The sequence below is a fragment of the Manis pentadactyla genome, chromosome 1 (assembly GCF_030020395.1).
Source record: "Manis pentadactyla isolate mManPen7 chromosome 1, mManPen7.hap1, whole genome shotgun sequence".
Taxonomy (NCBI): Eukaryota; Metazoa; Chordata; class Mammalia; order Pholidota; family Manidae; genus Manis; species Manis pentadactyla.
In genome coordinates this window covers 177353651-177374350 of record NC_080019.1, presented here as the reverse complement: position 1 = coordinate 177374350, position 20700 = coordinate 177353651, and the positions used below count along the sequence as shown (strand labels likewise).

At 37.6% G+C, this 20700-nt stretch overlaps 1 protein-coding gene across 3 annotated transcripts; it reads left to right on the top strand.

The window, feature by feature from the left end:
- Positions 1-648: 648 nt before the first annotated feature.
- Positions 649-18341, top strand: MIX23 (mitochondrial matrix import factor 23). Of its 3 annotated transcripts, none has more exons than XM_036883470.2 (5): positions 649-777; positions 6196-6321; positions 11098-11244; positions 15814-15873; positions 18048-18341. In XM_036883470.2, the coding sequence occupies exons 1-5, from the start codon at positions 727-729 to the stop codon at positions 18096-18098; spliced, it is 435 nt and encodes a 144-aa protein (XP_036739365.1). In that variant the 5' UTR covers positions 649-726; the 3' UTR covers positions 18099-18341. The 3 variants fall into 3 exon arrangements, with proteins under 3 accessions (XP_036739365.1, XP_036739367.1, XP_036739366.1); XM_036883471.2 differs by lacking the exon at positions 649-777 and adding an exon at positions 818-1062; XM_036883472.2 differs by lacking the exon at positions 6196-6321 and having other exon boundaries at positions 694-777.
- Positions 18342-20700: the final 2359 nt, after the last annotated feature.

Genomic DNA, 20700 nt, shown 5'->3' with positions numbered 1-20700 from the left:
GCTCATTGTAGAGTTTTTGTGAACTGTAGACCCCGAAATGACACTGCTTAGAAAAACCAGATTTCAATACGCTGTTTTTCCAGATTTGCAATGAATTTACGCTTTATAAAAAAACACATTGACAAGTGGCCCTCTATCTTACTGGCTTTGGGAGTATCAAGGTGCCCGAGAAACTCACATATATGCTTCCTATTTTGTCTTCCATTTGTCCATTTTTATAAAACTAAACATGTTATTTTTTACACCTTAACACCTTAGTCAACACTTAACCCACACTGCCAAAAATGTCTTTTCTTGACATTTCTTCGTGGTCCCAAATTCTTCACGAACAAAGGCCCCTCTTCACGAACAAAGGACGAGGTAAATAATGGAGTGGGAGCGTTAAGAAAACCTCACTTCTCTTAAATTTCCTTCTTGAACGATATGGTTGATGCGACTACTGAGGATCGCTTCCCTTTTTGTAAGAAAATGGGATTGGGGCAAAACGATCTCTTTTAAGTTCCGACATTTCGACCCACGCATCTGAGCAAGTTCCAGATGTTAAAGGGGTAGGAATGAAAAGGATAGCAGGATAAACGCTCCTGTGTGGATGAAGACCAACGAAAACACGGACCCCGCACTCAAGCCTTTTCAGATTCTTCTCCGAAAATTCTTGGTTAGGCGGCGCCTCGGACACCTTTGCTCCGCGGTGATTGGCTCGTGGTGGGGGCCTCGTGCTTGTCCAATATGGCGGCGCCCAGTGGCGGTGTGAGCTGTGAGGAGTTCGCAGAGTTCCAGGTGATGGGGTTTTCCTCATATAGCAGGCGTGACCCTCCCTTTGTCCCTGGACCCTGTTCCTTCTCTGGTCTGGGAGGGAGTGCGGACCAGTTGTGGATGAAGCGGGCACTTCAAGGCTCCATTTTCGAGCCATTGGAGGTCATGGGGGCGCAGGCGTGGCCTTAGGGAGCAAGGCTCTTAGTGGGGGTCACGGTGCCCCCGCCGTTGCCGCCGCTGCCCGGGCCGTGAGTACCCGCACCGGGAAAGTCGGGTGTCCCTGCGGTGGCGAACCCGAGCTCGGGCCTGGTGAGTAGGGATTGTAACTACCTCTCCTGAACTCAGTTCGCAGCCTCTACCATTCCCCTCCTTCTCTAAGTTGAGCATTTGTAGGAGAGAAGAAAGTGAGGAAGAGTGTATTTACTTGATAAAAAATTTGGCACAAGTTTTACTATTTGATGGGGCGAAATGTTTGTACCCTTGGAGGGGCGATTAATGCTCTTGCTACTGCCTTCCAAACCATTAGAGAAAATGTAGCAGTTATGAAAAAGGCTGTATCTTTTATATATTCAAATACCAGAGGTCTAAGACTAGTTTATCAGCACATAAAGAACAAGGGTTTGGATTTTGACCAAGTTGCTATGAAAGTTATCTGTTCCAATGTAGGCATAAATGTGCTGCTGTCTAGGTCGAGTTGAATTTAAATATAATGACTTTACAAATGTATTTTTAACTAAAGATTTGAAAAATCATTTCATCTATCATTAATCTAACTGGCATAAGCTTTGTGCTTTGAGACATCTTTTAAGGAGTGGTGTTCTTGAAGATAACCTCAACAGACTGAATTATTTGACAAACGTGATGTGGAAGATGTTTACGTGGGATCTTGCCACTATTACTTGTACTCTTCACTTCTGCTGCTCCTCAGGTTAGATCAGCATGACAGCAGCCAACTTCAAATGTGAGCAAAGTGCCCAACAAATTCAAATACTTGCAGAAGTCTTAAGAAAGAAAAAAGACTTGGATTCTAAAGAATATGGCCTGTTTAAGGTTTACTGGCCCATTGGTGGTCATGGTTTTGTCACAGTAGTACTATGATTTAACTTGAGTTAATGAGCTCGGATAATTGAACAGTGATAGCCTTAAGGTTTATTGAAAAGAGGCCTGGCCAGGGAATTTAGCTGTTCTGGGTTCTAGTACTGCTTCTGGCATTAATGCTTTGGAGCTTTAAGCTAATCACATAACTCCTTTTGAATTGACTTTTGAATCTGTATGTTTTCTTGGTCAGTTTGTGAGAGAGAGCGTATGCCATTGTAGCTAGTCATCAGATAGGCAGTCAGTTACGCTTTGTGGATGATACACATGATTTAATGGCAGCACTTTTCGTGCCTGCATTAACCTTCATTTGCTCTCAGTCTGGGAGGGTTGCCCAGCGCTTTCTGTAAGAGTCTCTCGGAGTAGTTTAAAGAGCTCTGGCACTTTTTGCACTGTAAGGAAATGTGTGCCTAGTGAGGTGATTTATAGTGTTTTTCCTCTTCCTTTGCAGTCTTGAAAGAAATTCCTTTCTGGATCTTTCCCTCCTTTCCCCACTTATCTTTAGCTTTTCTAGTATCTTTTCGGTGACATTTAAAAATAGTTTATTGTTCTCAGCAATCCCTGAACAAGTAAGTACATGATCAGTTTGGAGACTACCATATTTTCTCAAATTCAGCACTGCCCAATAGAACTTTCTGTGATGGTGGAAATTTATGCTGTCCAATATGGTAGCCACTAGCAACATGTGGCTCTTAAACATTTGAAATGTGGCTGGTGCAGCTGAAGAACTAAGTTTTAAATTTTAATGAATTTTAATTAAAATAACCTCATATGGCTAGTGTCTACCATATTAAAAGCCAGGTTCTAAATCAGATACTGGTAATTCTGTAGTACACAGAGAAGAATTGATGTATTTGAATATCCACATTTGTAGGTTCCATTGGTAAGATTGAAACTGATTGATTCATTACCTAGTTAATGCAGATAACTGTAAGGAACTTAACCATATGTTCAAATTGTTTTATTGGAGGGATATTTGGCTATATAGTTAATGATCAAACTCCAAACTGTTTAAAGTTCAGAATAAATAAAAAGCAGAGAATGTCAAACTACATAATCTTCCATCTGGATTGCTGTATCAATCTCTCCTGACTGATCTCTTTGCATCTACTCTTGTTCCTTTCTAATCCATTTTCCACATTTTAATATACTAAGCAATCATTTCAGAATACAAATCTGATCATGTAACCCCACTGTACTTAAACAATTCATTAATTCTCCACTGCCCTCAGGAAAAAGACAAAAATCCTAAAATGAGGGTCTCATGGTACACTGTTTTCTCTTACTCTGTATTTAAGCCATTTTAACTTTTCAGTCCATTAAACTGGATTTAAATGAGTCTTGTCAGGAGCACCCATAATTTCCATCCTGCTAAATCTCAAAGTTATTTTTGCCCACTTGACTTCCCAGTAACATTCAACACAGTTGACTGTTTCCTCCTTGAAACCTTTCTTCTGATGTCTGACATCACAGTCTTCCTCCTATACTTTTAGATGCTAGAGTTCCTTTTTGGTCATTAAGCTCCCTCATTTACAGTCACCTTGATCGCTGTTTCTGGCTTCCAGTAACATCAATTTGTTAATACAAATCTAGCCCAGTTCAGTGTCAGACTGGTATATTCAACTTTCTACTTAGACATCTGATATGTATCTCAAACTTAATGTATCCCAAACAGAACTTAAAAAAAAAACCCAGAAAACTTTTCATTATGCAAAATTTCAAATATTCACAAAAGAAGAGACAGTACCACGAGTCCGCATATACCCATCCCTCAGCTCTGCAATCAATTCATGGACACTCTTGTTTCATTTATATACTACCATTCACCCCTTCCTAACCAGATTATTTTGAAGCACGTCCCAGATATTTTTTTAGTAAATATGTCAATCTGTATCCCTAAAATATTACAATTTTAAACACAGTACCAGTATCACATAAAATTAACAATAACCCTAAATGTCACCAAACATCCTGTGAATCAGAATAAAACTCTTAATCTTCCCACTCCTTCCAGTTGTTTTCCTTCCACAGTCTCTCCCCACCATTAATTATTGGCTTTATCATCCATTCCATTGCTCAGGCCTCACACCTAAAAGTCATCCTATTTTCCTGTCATTCCCCCTCACCCCACCAGTTCATCAGCAAATTCTATCAGCTCTGTCTTCAAAATATATCCTGAACCCAGCTAACTTCTCCTAATTGTACTGCTACCTCTCAACCTATATCTTGCCTAGACCACCATAGTAGTCTGCTAAATGGTCACCTGTTTGCATTCTCCTCACTATAGTCCATTCTTCATTTAGCAGCTGAAGTTACCATTTAAAAAGCTAATCGTGTTCTATCATTCTCCTTTAGAGTTGAGTCCTTAGTTGTCCTCATGGTCTCTATTGTCCTTTGCTCTCTTGTTTCCTGTGACTCACCTGATACCACTTTTCCCCTTATTCACTCCCAGCCCACTTGCCTTCTTTTAGTTCTTCAAAAACCCCAAAGTTTATTTTTGCCTCATTATTTTTGACTTATTCCCCCAGATGTTCTTTTAGTTGGCTCATATACTATCTGAAGTATAAGTCCCTCGGCCACACCTAGTCACTGTTCATCCCGTTACTCTAGTTTGTTGTCTTTTTCATGATACTTTTCAGGACTGAAATCATCTTGGTTTATTGGGGGTACTTGTTTTTTGTCTGTCTTCCCTTGTAGAATTTTGCTCCATAAGAGCAAGGACCTTTTCAGTTTTACTCACCACTGTAGCCTTGGTGTTTAGAATGGTGCCTGACACATACTAGACATTACTAAATATTTTGTGAATGAAGAGTGAGTTAATCAGTGAGTGAACTGAGTTAATCAATGAGTGAACTGGGTGGTACTCTAAGTGCTGCCTATGCTTAAAGAAAGATTGCGGAGGACTCTACTCAGCCAAAGAGAGCTTTATCTAAAAGGTATAACTTCATACTTGGCCTCAAAAGATCAGTTTGCTTTGGATAAGGAAAAAGAAGACTAAGATTTTAAAAGAGGCTTAAAAAATTTTTTAATGGACAAGTTGTGAGGTAAAGTTGGCAAGAAAGGCCCTTGTCTGCTCTTTTTGACTCTAAATCATGCTGCCACTATTTGTTTGTAATTTGCCACTTATTACCATTGTATTCACCACTGTTCACAAAATATTATTGGTGGTTGCCTAGTGAATGTGTTGGGATTATACCCTAAGAATTCCAGTTTACAGAGAATGATGATACTACTGACAAAAACAAGAAGAGGGAACAAGATAATGAAGTTGATTTTAAGCCTGCCATTTGCCTGTGTGTTTTATTAGACTATATCCTTCCATAAGCTGTTTTATTTCTAGATTAAGATCTAGAAAAGGCCATTACGTTACTCAGGAAGATCAATAGATAGAAACAGAACCCAGACTGCAGACTTAGACTGAATGGCCTAAATGGTTCTACTTGGAAACACCTAAATGTTCATGCCTGGGGAAGTGACCAAATAAGTTGTGATACCCCCACAGGATAGAATATTTATGCAAATATTAAAAATGTCTTAAAGGTATTTTTAGTAACAAGGGCAAACTGCTCATGATAGTATTGTCCTAAAGCAGGACTTCACAATGTTGTATAGTACTTTGATTTTGTAAAAATATTCATAGATGTGTATAGAAAAAAACCAAAGGGGCATCTTATATTAATAATGGTTAACTATGGATGATTTTTACTTAAAGTCCTTTTCTAATTTCTAAAGTGATTATGTAGTGCTTTAATTATAATAAAAGTTTTTATTTTAACAAATGGATGAAGAAAGAAATGAAGGAGTTGGTTACAGTGACGGATTTCAATCTGCCAAAAAGGAAAGAAATAGGTTGGTATGTTGAGGGAGATAGAGGATCAAACAAAGTTGCTTTTGCTATCAATTAATATTGAATGTTAACTTGTTGGATGTTTTCAGTAATCATATTCCTAGTATTCCATACTTTTATTTTCTTGATGATTTTGCAGTGGTCATGTTTTGTTTGGTGGGGCAGAGGTTAGGGGGAGAGAATTTAAGAAACACTTAAAAAAGAAAGAGAAAGGTATACTGCCAGGAATAATTTCTAGAGTTTATGTTATGTCGAGACAATGTAGCTGATGCCCAGCCTTTCTCTCTGGGACTGGTGAAGGAAGTACCCTAATCAGAGTGGGCGGAAGGGGTCCTGCTGTGTGGGTGGATCCATCAGTCTTTCTAAGTCCCCTGCCCTTTGGTATTACTTTTCTTTTGGTTGTTTTCTTTTCTTCATTTATTTATTTTTTGTTTAAATGCTTCTTTTTGTCACGTAACTTTCCATTCAGGTTATTATTCTTTTATTTTAAATATATATAGGAATTACTCAAGGTGATGAGGACGATTGATGACAGAATAGTACATGAATTAAACACTACGGTTCCAACAGCTTCCTTTGCAGGGAAAATTGATGCCAGCCAAACCTGTAAACAACTTTATGAGTCTGTAAGTGTATCTTTTGAGTCTTTTGTGCTTCTTTTATGCCTTTCTTTGCAGGCAAAATAAGAAAGAAATGGACATACAATTAAGCTGCAGATAAAAGAATATCTCCATGTTTTCTTGCCCACTCCTGAGTGTGTGTGTAAGTTTTGATCTGGTTTCTACAAATTAAAGAAAATGTAAGATCGTATGCACATGGCTGCAAAGAGACAGTTCTGAGAACAAGAGCAGTTGTTGTTTTGTCGCCCTTACTGGCAGCCTTTAACTTGAGGAAACTTTATGCACCAAGGAATGAAGGAGAGAGCGAAATAGTCAAGGAATGGAGTGAAACAAGGGCTTTGAATGAATAACCCTGGGAAGCCAGACAGCAGACATAAGGAAGATAAAACCCTTCACACTTACTCCATCTTTTTTCCCTCACTCATCAGGAAGGGGAAAAAAGCATCAGGCAGTTGGGAGAGAAAGAAAGCCACAAATAGTCTTTTCCTGAGGCTTTGGTTTCTCAAGTGTATATTTTGTCATTGCCTCTTAAAGATGCCCTTTATTTTTCTTAATTTCCAGAAGAAGGGAAATATTGATGTAGCTAAGTATTTTTTATAGTTTACTTGTATCTTTTCATGAACTTGGAAGCTACTGTTCAAAATGGCATTTGCTTTTTTAGGATCTGCCACAAGATTGCTATTTGTATTTATAGTCTTATAAAGAAGGTATTACAAAACCCAAAGTTATGAAAAACAGTTTTGGATGTGCTTATTCATATCAATTAAATTGAAAGCATTAATTTCTGATATTTGTGTTCTGCTTTTATGTGAAAGTACAGTATTTTATTGAATGGTAAGGTAATTCTTGTGGCTTGAGAAAATTGTTGTGGGCTTTAATGAGTAGAATCCAGTATTGGAAGTAGGTAGCATGGGTCCAAGTCCTAAAATATTGTGAGGTTGTTTTGACATTTCATGAAGTTTCTTTGGGTAGCTCCATTTAAAGAACTAGAAATTTCTGATCATATTAGTGACCACTCCCCCCACCCCCGCCGCTGTCCATATAATCTCTGTAATCTGTTCAATTGTTTCCATTTACAGTCTTTATGAAGCTAAAGGTTTATAGTGCTTAAGGACATGGATTTAGATCTAGATTAAATCCCACCTCTGCTACTTCCTAGCTGGGTAATGTTGAACATGTTATATAACCTTTTGCCTCAGTTTCCTTATTTGTAAAGTGGAATCATAATAGTACTTACTTCACAGGTTTGTTAGAGGACTTAGTTAGGATCTTAGCAAGATACCCTTATTAGAGCACGTGCTTTCAATCTAAAGTTTTTCTAGCTTTATATTGTTTATTCTCTAACATAAAAGTCAATACTGAGTTAATACAGAGGGCTGGGCTTGCTATACTAAATGATTTAATATAAATGCTTGCTGCTTCTCTTACTGTTGTTACTATTTATCCCTTTGTTAAGCCAGGATAACCTTGCATAGTAATTTGGAACCTTTCAGTTTGGTATATTCTAGTGTATCTGCTTGGGTGTTTTGGTCTGTATCCTGTAGGGATGCAGCAATGTGAACATCATGTAAAGGATTGTTCATCCAGTAGCTTTGTGCCAAGGATCTGGCCTGCGGAAGAGTGCCCATGCTATTGAGTACCACTGAGTCCCCTTAAAAACTGTCTCAGTTAGGAAGTGGAACTCTGAAATACCCAAGTTGTGTATGGTCACTGTGACTTATTTAGCCCCTTTCCTTCCATAACCAATGAAGGAATATTTGTACTCTCTTAATGATAGGAGTACAAATCATAGCAGATGATCAGCAAATTATATGGAGCACTGATTTCAGAATTTCTAAATTTTAAAAGTATACTCTTCATAAAAATTAATTTTAGCAAGATACCCTTATTAGAGCACGTGCTTTCAATCCAAAGTTTTTCTAGCTTTATATTGTTTATTCTCTAACATAAAAGTCAATACTGAACAATAAAAAGTCTGTGAACTTGGGACAGTGCTTTACAAATGCAAAGCTCTTATTAGTGTCATAGTGCTTTTGGGTAATTCTTAGAGGTATCTCTTTAATATAATGAACTTCTGGACTGTATGTTTAAATAGTATGCTTCACCTTGTATCTTTTTATCAGAAGTTCTACAGGAAGATTTAAAACAAATCATGCAGTGATGAACAAGTTTTGTTTTTTTAATGATAGTTAAATGAAGGGTCATTGTCAGGATTCTCAAATGATCGTTGGGAAATTAGAGTTTAGTTTAATTTAGAAGCAACCCTGTTCTAGAACGAAAACACCAAAAATCTGTAATCAGGAAAACTGTTGGCATTATATTTCCCTTAAAGGCAAAAAAGCATTGTTTTAAAATAATGACTAAAAGATAGTAGGTGAAAATTTTAGACTAAAAAGTTCTCAAAGTTCTGGTAAAAAAAAACTGGAAAGTCTTAGATATGCCCCCTTGAGACTAGTTTCAGTCATTCCCTTCCACATTCCAAATGCTTTCATTTCAAAAGTGCTTGCCCCAAATCAAAGGAAGTATGGTTATGATATAGTTGTCATTCACAATTTTTCTTCTCTAACCAAAAGCCTTGCCTTTTACCTTACCTAGTTTCTTAATGAATTTTATCTTAGTTCCTTTGATAGCACTTTATGTATCAGAAACAGTTCTCATGTGAGCAAGTCTTTAAGATCTGAACTACTAATGAGCTAATACACCTGGTTTAGTGCTTTATTTTTCTCTGATAAGCTCATGTCACACACAGTTATCTATTGCTAGTTATCAAGCGTCCTCATTTCTTTGACATACATGTACAGAAATCTATACATACTCCTCTTGCATATGGCTCTTAATTCTGAATTTTACTGAAGGATGGCCATGAAAACCCAACTACAGTAATTGATAATACAGACTACAAGACAATTTGTGGAGTAATTTCTGTCCACATGAGAATGGGTTCATAGTGGGGCTAATCTGAAGGAAAGGAAAGCAAGTTTAAGGGCAGGAGGGTGGTCTGCAGCTAGAAGTGCATCCACGCGAAGGGGGCCAAGTTAAAGAGGGAACTAGTGGAGGAAAGTCCAACCAAGGAAGGAAACTGGTGAGAGACTGAAAGGAAAATACCAAACATTTTCATAAAATGTACACAATTTGAGTTTGATTTTAAAATGTAGATAGAAAAATGAGAATGTTGTGATAGATTTCTAGTTGCTGCTAATGCTGTTTAATCAGTTGCTGGGCTGGGGGTTGGGGGTGGTTAGAAAAAATATCAAAGTGACTGAATAGCATCTGACATCTGAGCCGTGTATTGAGTTATGTTGCCCCTAGATTTTAGATATCTAGGGAGGCTATCAGGGATATTTTCTCATAATCCATAGTTTTACAAAAGTTGATGCTCATTATTTAGCCAGTCTCATACAGCTACAGGAGAGCCTCTTAATTCTAAGGATGGTTCTGTTCTTACTCTGTTTTGGGTAAACAAAGAGATTTGCGTAAATCCCTGCCCTCAGTGGCTCCTTTAATTCTTTGTAGTTATAACTGAAGCAGCATATTAGCCAATGAAATATGGGCCTTGAGGCTGTTCTTGTGAATCCTGAAAAAAATTATCATATTGGAGAAATTTACTATAGGTGGGGTTAATGTCTATTAGGCAGTTTAATTTCTTTCTGTTCACATAGGTAAGATTTATAACTGATGCACCTTTAGTATCACACTCTAGTAATGCAAAGGTTTTTTTCTTTCCTGGCATATAGTAAGTAGACCAGTAGTTCTTAACCATAGCGTCCTGATATAATCATTTAAGAGAGATATTTCAAATAACTTATGAAGAATGCTTATAGAACGTTTAAGTTAGTCCTGCATTTTATGTGAATATAAGTATAATGGTTAGGTTAGGTCTCTTATAAAGACCACACATAATAGTAGGATAGTCTCTAGAGGGAAGAAGGAATACTAACGTGATTACACAGAGCAAGTAACAGTTAAATTTTAGTTGGAAGTGGACCACCATTGTTTATGTGCTGTTATATAATGGCAGTTACATACTATTTTAGTGTTTTGCTTTTCCTCTTCCCAAAATTTCTGGGGTGTCATCACAGTTTGGCTATGATCATGGGAGTTTGGAACATGGCCATCAGACCTTGTGAATCAAGGCAGAAAATAGATGCGAATTATTATATTGGACTTGTTGCATTAAGATGAAGTTTAGTAGAGAATTGTTTGTTGGATAGCCTTTCAGTCAGCACACACTACTGATGGAATCAATAATCTGTACTTCATACGTGATTTTTCCTTAATACTTCAACTGTAAAATCTTGAAAAGGGCTCTGTCTTACATAGGTAAATTTACCATTCTTTGTTTTTCTTCATTGTATTGAAGGGCTTATCTTCTTGCACTTGGTTGCAACATGAAAGTACAGAAAAAGAGAGGAAGAATAGCCATAGGAAGTGACCCAGAAGGTGTGTGAGGCTGGGTATAGGGTAGAAGAACATATGGGTGAAATAGTGGGAGGGAAAGGGATGTAGGGAGGAGACTGAAATGAAAAGCCCAGGGCAGGGAATGCAGGAGGAGTGGGCACTCCTGGGAGAAAGACGACCCTGACCTCTTACCTTCCCTGGTCGGAGGAGGTGCATCTGTTTGATCTGTTTTCAGGTGATGTAGCTGATTCAACACAATCTTCTGTAGATTGAAATAAAAAATGTTTTAGAAATTGTTACATTTCTGTAGTCTAAGGATTTTTTTAAAACACTAAAGTGCAATAAATTAGTATGACTTTTCTTTTCATTCTTTTGTTCTTTTAGTTGATGGAGGCTCATGCCAGTAGGGACAGAGTCATAAAAAATTGTATAGCTCAGACCTCATCAGTAGTAAAACACCTCCGAGAAGAGAGAGAAAAGAATTTGGATGATTTAACGTTATTAAAGCAACTTAGAAAAGAACAGACAAAGGTAAGTTGAAGATTTACATTTCTGAGCCAAAGTTTTTCCATACTTTGCCTTGAAAATAAAGGCAGTATTTAATATGAAAAATTTAGAGTAAGATATTATCATCACTTTAAAGAATAGTGACCAGGAGATAAATACTCATTTATAGTGGGCTTTATTTTATTACTTTTAGATATTCATTGGTACACTAATGTGCATTTCATGAACAAAAGAACAATAGTAGCTTTAGCTAAAAGAATCATGTAATCATATTTCTATTCCTTTATGTATTCTACTGATGAAAGGATTAATATAGATTAATATCACATCAGAAAGTCACATCTATGTTGTGAAGCTTAACTTGGGAAGAAACATTTCTAATATATTTTTTAATATATTACATTTAAAAAATAACTTACATTTTTAATATATTTACATACTTACATTTAAAAACTATGTTTACATTCCTGTGGAAGTAAATATTTTCATCTGTAGAAATCTGCTGAAGTGTAATATAGATATTTAAATTCAGGATATTACGCTCATCAGCCATAAAAAATAGAGTACTATTTAATATAACCAGAGACACTGGAACCTCATTATAACTTATTTCTCTCTGATGGAAGTCACTGTGGGTCTTTGGCTCGTTTTGTGCATTCCTTTGTTTCCACTTCATCTCCCATCCCTACAGTTTTTGCTTTTAAGAAAACAGCAAGTGTCCACTGACTGATTCTCCTTATTTTCACAAAGTCAGCTGTAATGTAGATAGGGTGTGGACCTCTGAGTACAGTTAATGAAGCAGAACTGTTTCTTTATAGCCCTTAAATGCGGTATGTCAAGAAAACAGTTGATCCATGCACCATATTTTATTATGTGGAATGCATTGCTTGCTATATTCTTTCTTGAGCAGTGGGTGCTTAATGGGTAACTTTTTATTTTGATATAATTTCAGACTTACAGAAAAGTTTCTGTAATAGTACAAGGAACTCCTGTGTACCCTTTACCTGTATTCACCTCTTGTTTACATTCTGCCCCACCTGCTTTGCCAGTCACTCTTCCCACCCTCTCTTCTAACCCCCCTCCCTCTCTCGTTGCCTGACTTCTTCTGTGCCCCCACAACACACTGTTTTTACCCTGAACCATTTTGAGAGTATATTGGGCACATTGTGCCCCTTTACCCCCAAGTATGTTGGTTACTTCCTAAGAACAGGGGGCTCTTCTACATGACTACCATACAGTTACTAAAATCACACCTGTATTTTAAGATGGCACAGTGGGTGACTTTACTGATCCTTGCATGCCAAGTGACTGAAAATCCTTTGTGGGATGGAATCCTATTTTTCATACTGAACAGTTGTGAAGTTTGCCCTTTGTTTAGTAGATGCAGCCAAACTTTGAAAAGGGGCCCTTGTCATCTTGCAAGCCTTTGTTCTTACAGCTGCACACAGATGAGTGTGTGTACTTTCTCAGTTGTCCCACTGACACAGTATGTCCCGCTGGGTAGAGGGCTCGTCCACTGTCTTTGCTGCTCTCTCTCAGTGACTCCTGCTTCAGCCCTGTATTCTGTGCCTGCCTATTCATCAGGCAGTGGTGGGTTTCTTAGATGGTGAACTTATGCTCTAATGGTCATCTTATCCTACCCTCACCGTTTATGAAAGCTGATAGATCATTTATGTAAAGCTGGTTAAAATCTAGTATTTTGGGATTTTGTATTTTAAAAGACTCTTAAAGTTATTGACAAAGGAAACTACAGGGCAGGGCTGTTAAATCAGACTGAAAAATCACTATTTGCAAATTAAGTCAAACAAAGAAGAGAGTGACTCTTGTTAAAGGAGAGTGACGTCCAGAGAGTGCTGAGTAGGAATGACTACGGCAGGCGATTGAGTCCTCCCTCATTTCTGCCCCAAGCCTTTAGGGCCCAGAGAGACTCACCAGGACGACTGCCACAGGAGGAGGTTGAGAAAGCAGTCAGTGGCTGGGACGGGTAGCTGCCAAGCTTATAGCTTATAGGACTAGAGCATATCCATGAGTTGTACTTAAGCAAATAAGGAACTTTGAATTTTTTTTTTTTCAAGTTTCCTATAAAGATTGTGGAATCATAAAGACAGCTCTTGGAGCTGTTCCAGCTCTACCTCTTCATTTTCTATACGAGGAAACTGAGACCCAGAGAAGCTGACATCCCCAAAGTCACAAGCTGGTAACCGGTCAACTGGGATTTTAACTCCTCTCTTCTGACTCTGTATTCAGTGTTTTCACATTAAGCTGTGACTAATATTCAAATTCTGATTACTTTATTGAACTTATTTTTATATACACAGATGGCAGTCTGAAAGTCCCCACTTCTTTACCTGAATGCTTAACTTAGAAAAAAGCACATTTCCTCCTGGAACTATATAACTGCTGTCACCTGTTAGTAGCCTTTGAGAGGAAATTTACCTGTTTAAGACCCAGAGCCTCAAAAACAATCATCTCAACAGCAGCATTTTGTTGGTAGCACTGAAATTATACTAGAAGTTGGCTGTAATAACACCTGCAGTGCTCAGGAAGCAAAAAATGTGGATTCTAAAGGCAGGTAGCTGCAAGGAAATAAATCCATTTACCACTTGGTGGCTTTGTAACCTTGTAAATTAACTGTTCTAAAACTTTTGAGTTTTAGTTTGTAAAATGGAGTTGATATGTTAATAACTTATGTTTTCTTTCTGGTGAGGATTAAATTCTCTAATGTGTGTAGAGCTAGCATATTGGCTGATATGAAGTAGTAGTTTCTTTTCTTTTGAGTCTCTGGGATCACATATTTATTGCATTAATCTTTACAGTATCCCCCAATTACTGGTGTCCACCTTTTGTTTAACCATTACTTACGGGGGCAGGGGGACTCACAGTCTTCTGTGGTAGTGCATTCTCTTTTTGGACAGTCGTAATCGTTCCAAGATTTTCTTACACATTGTGAAAATCTGCCTTTTTGTAATGTGTAATTACTGCTCCTTAAATCTTCCCTCTAGAGCTATATAAGATAAGTCTATATAGGACATGTCTGTACATGACATCCCTTTAAATATTTGAGGGCAATTATGAAGACTTTTGTGGCATGTTGTGACACTGTTCTTTGACTGAAGCTGTTACCTCTTTGGCAGTCAGGCCCGGCTCTGACACTCATGCCCTTCTAGATTAAAGCAATGAAGCTTTAATGGTTTCTGGTCTACAGAGCTGATCAAAGTCTGAGACCAAAGTTACTTTGGTGTAGGCAGGCGGGCATCTTTAGGCCTGTCACGACTTAGTGCCAAGCACAGTACCAGCCGTCAGAAGGGCAGTCCTTCCTTTCCCACAGAGGGAGTCCTGTGGGCCTGTCTACACTCTGACATCAGTTCTGCATCTAAGAAGGGAGTTTACAAGGAACCATTGGATCGTGACAGGTTCCAGTCTTAATAATGTTACATGCACATTTCTCAAACCTCCTGCCTAAACTGTACTACTAATTGGTCAGGTTCTTTGGCCTGGATGCCCGACTCATCGTTGCCCAGATCTTGGCTAGCTCACTGGCATTTTGTTCCCAAATCTTCTGGCCTGGTTCTTGACTTTGGCTTAAAGAAATCATCCTGGTTTTAACCTCTTGTCTGCCTCAACCTATAGTTCATGCTTTTTCTCTTTAAGTTTGCTGAATATTTTCAAGCCCTCTTCCTCAAACTAGCTCGCTTCTTTCCTATCAAGTCTCTCTGAACAGAGGTAGTTAGGAGTATGATGGGCACTGCTGTTTGGGCCTTTGATGGAATTGGCTGCTTTTCTGATGAAGTCATTAGGCTGGCAGTTATAAAGAAAGCTGGAAAGACATTAGCATATTCAACCTCAGATCTCTGGCTGTGCGGTCAAGGTGTGGAACACTCATGCCCTTCTAGACCCCTTGGGCCTTATATATTCCCCTTCCCATCTCTCTGTTTTCTTCCTGATTCTTTTTTCATTATCCAAATCAGTTTGTCACCTCCTTTTCTTTCTTTTATTCCTTGTGCTGTCTTTGCAAATGTGTATTGTAGGATCAATAACTAAAAGTAGAATTACTGAGTTCAAGGACATGTGATTTTACCTTTTTAATAAGTCTTGCCAAATCGCCCTCCATAGAAGTTGCAAGTTTGTACTCATACTCACAATGTGTGTTTCTCTTCCCATACCCTCAGTAATACTAGGTTCTATCAGACTCACAGACTTCATTTGAAAACATTTTTGTCATATTATGACTTAATTTGCCTTTCTTTATTCACAAGTTAAGATTGTGCATTTATGAAATATGTTTATTGGCCATTTATACTTAGGTGGACCATCTGGGCATTTGAGTTTAAAAAAAATTTTTTTTATAGCTCTCGAGGTGACTAGTATGCAGCAAAGCTTGCAGACCATGGCTGTATAAGATTTAATAATTGGTTAAATATGGGGAGGATGGGCTGTGTCAAAGAAGGCTCCAAACTCTAGGTAATAACCACTGGTAGAGATTGCAGAGGCAGCAGCTGGTTTTGTTGGGAAAACATAGAGTTTGATTTTAGTTCTTTAATTTCAGTTTTCATAACCTCAGTTTATTTGTTTTTTTCCCCCACTTTCTTGCAGTTGAAATGGATGCAGTCAGAACTGAATGTTGAAGAAGTGGTAAATGACAGGAGCTGGAAGGTATAAAATGCTGTTTCTTAGAGGGAACGAGGAGGGAAACTGAACTAACAAAGGGAAAGTAAGGGAGGGAGAGTAAGGAGTGCCTTGGGGCTCTTCTGAAGAATAGAGGTCCTTCCTTTATAAGCAAATAAAGGTTTTTACTTTTTTGACATAGAGGTGGGGATAGTACCCAGATGTGGAGCCTTCTTCTAAAAATTAGCTTTACAGTCATATAGTGAAATTTTATGACCTATCATGATAACAGAATTGGAAATATTCTCTATGTTTCCTAATACTAATTATGGACATATTTGATTCCTAGAGTTTTTACTGATTACTCAGAATCTTCAAGTAAGTTATTTTTTAAAATTAGCCTTTCTGAGCCCAGTTACTTTGCATAAATTTCCACATCATTAGCTACCCTTCACAGTTTTTTATTGTCTAACATATCTGCTCATGAAACTGTTTTTCTACATAGCTTTACTGGTATCTGATAATAGGGCTATTTTACAGCTTCTAGATTTACATCCTTCTTATTGCTACCTGCATAATTCTAAATAGGAATTAGATGGGGGGACCAAGATCCCAGGACTTTATATGTAGTCAAAAATGACAGAATTCTCACTAGTTTTTGAAAAGGTATATTATATACCCCTTTTAAACTTCAGAGATTTCTAAAGGGCAAATCTATTAAATCTGAAAGACTGAACTGAAAATCCTTTGAAATTAACCAGTGGAATGGGGATAAATCCAGAGATGTTAACTGAACCAAAAATTAGAATGTACCAACTTGCAGAGCCTTGAATAAAGGTGGTAAGATGATTGCAGCTTGAAAGATTTTGGCAGTATTTGTCCATTTATATTCTCTGGAGAGATAATATTTACTGTTGGAATTAGGTTTGGAAAGGCTACAATGAATATCTTGTTTGAAAAACCCAGTGCAGAAGTTGATGTATGAAAAATGAGTGAGAGTGAGACATTTTTGGATTTGATACTAGTTTTAAAGAAAATATGCTCCATCCACTCTGTGGAAAGCAAGGTTCCCCACTTGTTTTAAAAAGAACAAAATGTAGCTACGGTGCAGTACACTAGCAAAAGTTACTAGGAAGTCATTTAGGAAAAGGACTTGGAAATGCTCTGCCAAGTCTTAAATCCCATCCCAACCACTGGGTCTTGGCCCCCTAATCTGAAGCCTCCTTTGATCTGAGCAGTGGAAACTTCAGGAAAATGTCAGGCCTGGGAACCTGACATGGAATGAACTACAAGATGAAAGGACCAGAAAGAGTCTATATATTCTACATGTTTTCTTTTAATTGTGAGATACATATGTCAAAGAATATGTAACATGTAGAATTTAAAGAATATTAATAAAATGAACATTTATCTACCACCCAACTTATGAAATTGAGTAGTACTTGTACCTAAAAAGCTTCTTTGTAGATTTTTCTTTGTGTATGCACACATTTCCTCCTTTGTCACAGAAGTGGAAGTGAACTGTCCACTTAATATAGCTCGAAGATCTTTACAAATCAGAACATAAAGAGCTTCCTTATTTTTTTCTATGCTTGCATTTTATTCCATGGAATGGCTATACCAAAATTTTTATTTTAGGAATCTCGTATTGACAGACACTTAGTCATAGAATGTTCTTTTAACATTTATATATTGTTTGTTCAGGTTTTTAGGAAGCGAGGTAAATAGAACAAAACATGTAAATTTACACAATTTAGCAAAAGACTGGCCTCCTTTCAAGTATATATCTGCTTGTGAGAAGGACCTGGCACTCCTTGGAAAGCAAAGCACAGCAGATAGCTAAATAAAATTTATGTTATAAAAAGAGGAAAAGAGCTTTCTCATAAACTTATTTTAGATATTTTTGTCTAACTGTCCAAACTATGTTCAGAATATAGAACTAAAATGTAGTTAATCTAAATAAGCTAGTTTGTGATTATTTTTTCTTTGAGTAATTTAAATTTTATTAGAATATCAAAATTTTCTTATACGTGGATGTTAAGGCCTTGCATGCCCTTAGCACCTGGTAGTCAGTTTGAACTGGTTGAGGAAATTCCTGTTTCCTAAATCTGTTGACCTGGGACAAAAACAGTTACTCCTGAACCATGTCAAATTTAACTTAGTTCCAGCCCTGATTTATATAGGAAGACTCAGTGACTTTCATTTCTGTTTAAATATCTTAGGTGTTTAATGAACGCTGCCGAATTCACTTCAAGCCTCCAAAGAATGAATAAAAAGATTAATTTTTTTTAAAAGGACTGGGACATCTCGTAAGAGCTAAGCATGACAGATATCAACAAGGCGGGCTTCCTAGGATGATTTCTGAGCCAACAGTCCAAGACCTTTTGTTGATTTCAGCCCAACTTAGCCAAGACCTCAAATATAAATAATTCTGATAATTATGGAGAAATCAACTGCTGTTTTATACTGATTCTATAAAAAAAAAATGTTTTATAACTATTAAAATAATTTTCTGACTCAGTGTACATATTTACTTGTTTTCCAAGTCTCTACAGTCAGTTCTTGTAAGAGAATCTTTATTCAGTTTCAGTATTTGATTTGATTTGTATTATACCTTTTTGATTTTTACAAGTTTTTTGGTCACTGATGATTTTACCCATTTATCCTTGTGGGTTTATTGCTCCTAAGTAAAAGGGCAGAATTATAGGCTGGGTGCTATCCAAAGGAGCTTTCTCTGGGTACCTTATCTTGTTTTCATATACAATAACTCATTTTGAGTGCAGTTTTTTTCCTGGGCAATATTTCCATGGGCAAGGAAAGGACAGCAGTAGAACAAATCTGAGAAAACCTGAGGAAGGCCTCTGTGATAGTATTCAAATGAGTCAATAAAAAACCTGCTGTAATTCCAGGATTTGGTAACTGTAAAAAAGCACTTTCTACTATAAGATGATTGTATTAGTTTTCTATTGATACTTAATGAACTATCACAATGTAACAGCTTCAGATCATGCCTATTTATTATTTTACAGTTCTGCAGGTCAGAAGTCCAGGCAGGCTCGGCTGGGTTCTCTGCATGTGGTCTCACAGGCTGAAACCAAGTCCATCAGGCTGGTCTCTTCTGAAGTCTCAGGGGAGGAATCAGCTTCAAAGTTCACCAGTTTGTCAGGTCGTTGCAGTTGTAGGACAAGTCCCCCTTTCCTTGGCTGCTGTTATGGACCACTTTAAAACTACTCAAAGCCACCACACTTTTTTTTTAAGGTATTGATATACACACTTATGAAGGTTTCACATGAAAAATACTGTGGTTACTACATTCACCCACATCATCAAGTCCCGCCCATACCCCATTGAAGTCACTGTCCATCAGTGTAGTAAGGTGCCACACAGTCACTACTTGTCTTCTCTGTGCTACACCCCATGGTCCCCCCACACCCTGTGTGCCAATCATAATACCCTTCAATCCCCTTTGGTAACTGCTAGTCCCTTCTTGGAGTCTCTTGAGTGTGTTGCTGTTTTGTTCCTTCAGTTTTGCATCATTCTTATACTCCGCAAATGAGTGAAATCATTTGGTACTTGTCTTTCTCTGCCTGGCTTATTTCATTGAGCATAATACCCTCTAGCTCCATCCATGTTGTTGCAAATGGTAGGATTTGTTTTCTTCTCATGGCTGAATAGTATTCCGTTGTGTATATGTATCACACCTTCGTTATCCATTCATCTACTGATGAACACTTAGGTTGCTTTCAAATCTTGGCTATTGTAAATAGTGCTGCAATAAACAAGGGGTGCATAGGTCTTTGAATCTGAGATTTTGTTTTCTTTGAGTAAATTCCAAAGAGTGGAATTTCCGGGTGAAATGCTGTTTCAATATTTAGTTTTTTGAGGAACCTCCATATTGCTTTCCACAATGGTTGAACTAATTTACATTCCCAGAAACAGTGTAGGAGGGTTCCCCTTTCTCCGCATCCTCACCAGCATTGGTTGTTTCTTGTCTTTTCAATGTTTGTCATCCTAACTGGTGTGAGGTGATAATCACATTGTGATTTTAATTTGCATTTCCCTGATAATTAGCCATGTGGAGCATCTTTCATGTACCTACTGGCCATCTGAATTTCTTCTTTGGAGAATTGTCTGTTCATATCCTCTGCCCATTTTTTAATAGGGTTATTTGTTTTTTGGGTGTTGAGGCATGTGAGTTCTTTATTTTGGATGTTAAGCCCTTGTTAGATATGTTGTTTACAAATGTATTCTCCCATACTGTAGGATGCCTTTTTTTTCTATTGACGGTGTCATTTGCTGTACAGAGGCTTTTTAGCTTGATGTAGTCCCGTTTGTTCATTTTTGCTTTTGTTTCCCTTGCCCAAGGAGAACGGGTTCAGTAAAAAATTGCTCGTATTTATATTCAGGAGATACCTGCCTATGTTTTCTTTTGAGAGTTTGTGGTTTCATGATTTACAGTCAGGTCTTTGATCCATTTTGAGTTTACTTTTGTGTATGAAGTTAAACAATAATCCAGTTTCATTCTCTTACATGTAGCTGTCCAGTTTTGCCAACACCAGTTGTTGAAGAGGCTGTCATTTCCCCATTGTATATCTATGGGTCCTTTATCATGTATTAATTGACCTATATGCTTGGGTTTATATTTGGGCTCTCTAGTCTGTTCCATTGGCCTATGGGTCTGTTCTTGTGCCAGTACCAAATTGTCTTGATTACTGTGGCTTTGTAGTAGAGCTTGAAGTGGGGGAGAATAATCTCCCCCACTTTATTCTTTCTCAGGATTGCTTTGGCTATTCTGGGTCTTTTGTGGTTCCATATGAATTTTAGAACAATTTTCTCTAGTTTGTTGAAGAATGCTGTTGGTATTTTGATAGGGAT

Bases quoted from the DNA above. Each gene is read 5' to 3' on its own strand.
- MIX23 (XM_036883470.2), top strand. From the start codon at position 727: ATGGCGGCGCCCAGTGGCGGTGTGAGCTGTGAGGAGTTCGCAGAGTTC. The intron at 6,322-11,097 runs GTAAGTGTATCT...TTGTTCTTTTAG, and splicing joins GTAAACAACTTTATGAGTCT to TTGATGGAGGCTCATGCCAG. The intron at 11,245-15,813 runs GTAAGTTGAAGA...ACTTTCTTGCAG, and splicing joins TTAGAAAAGAACAGACAAAG to TTGAAATGGATGCAGTCAGA.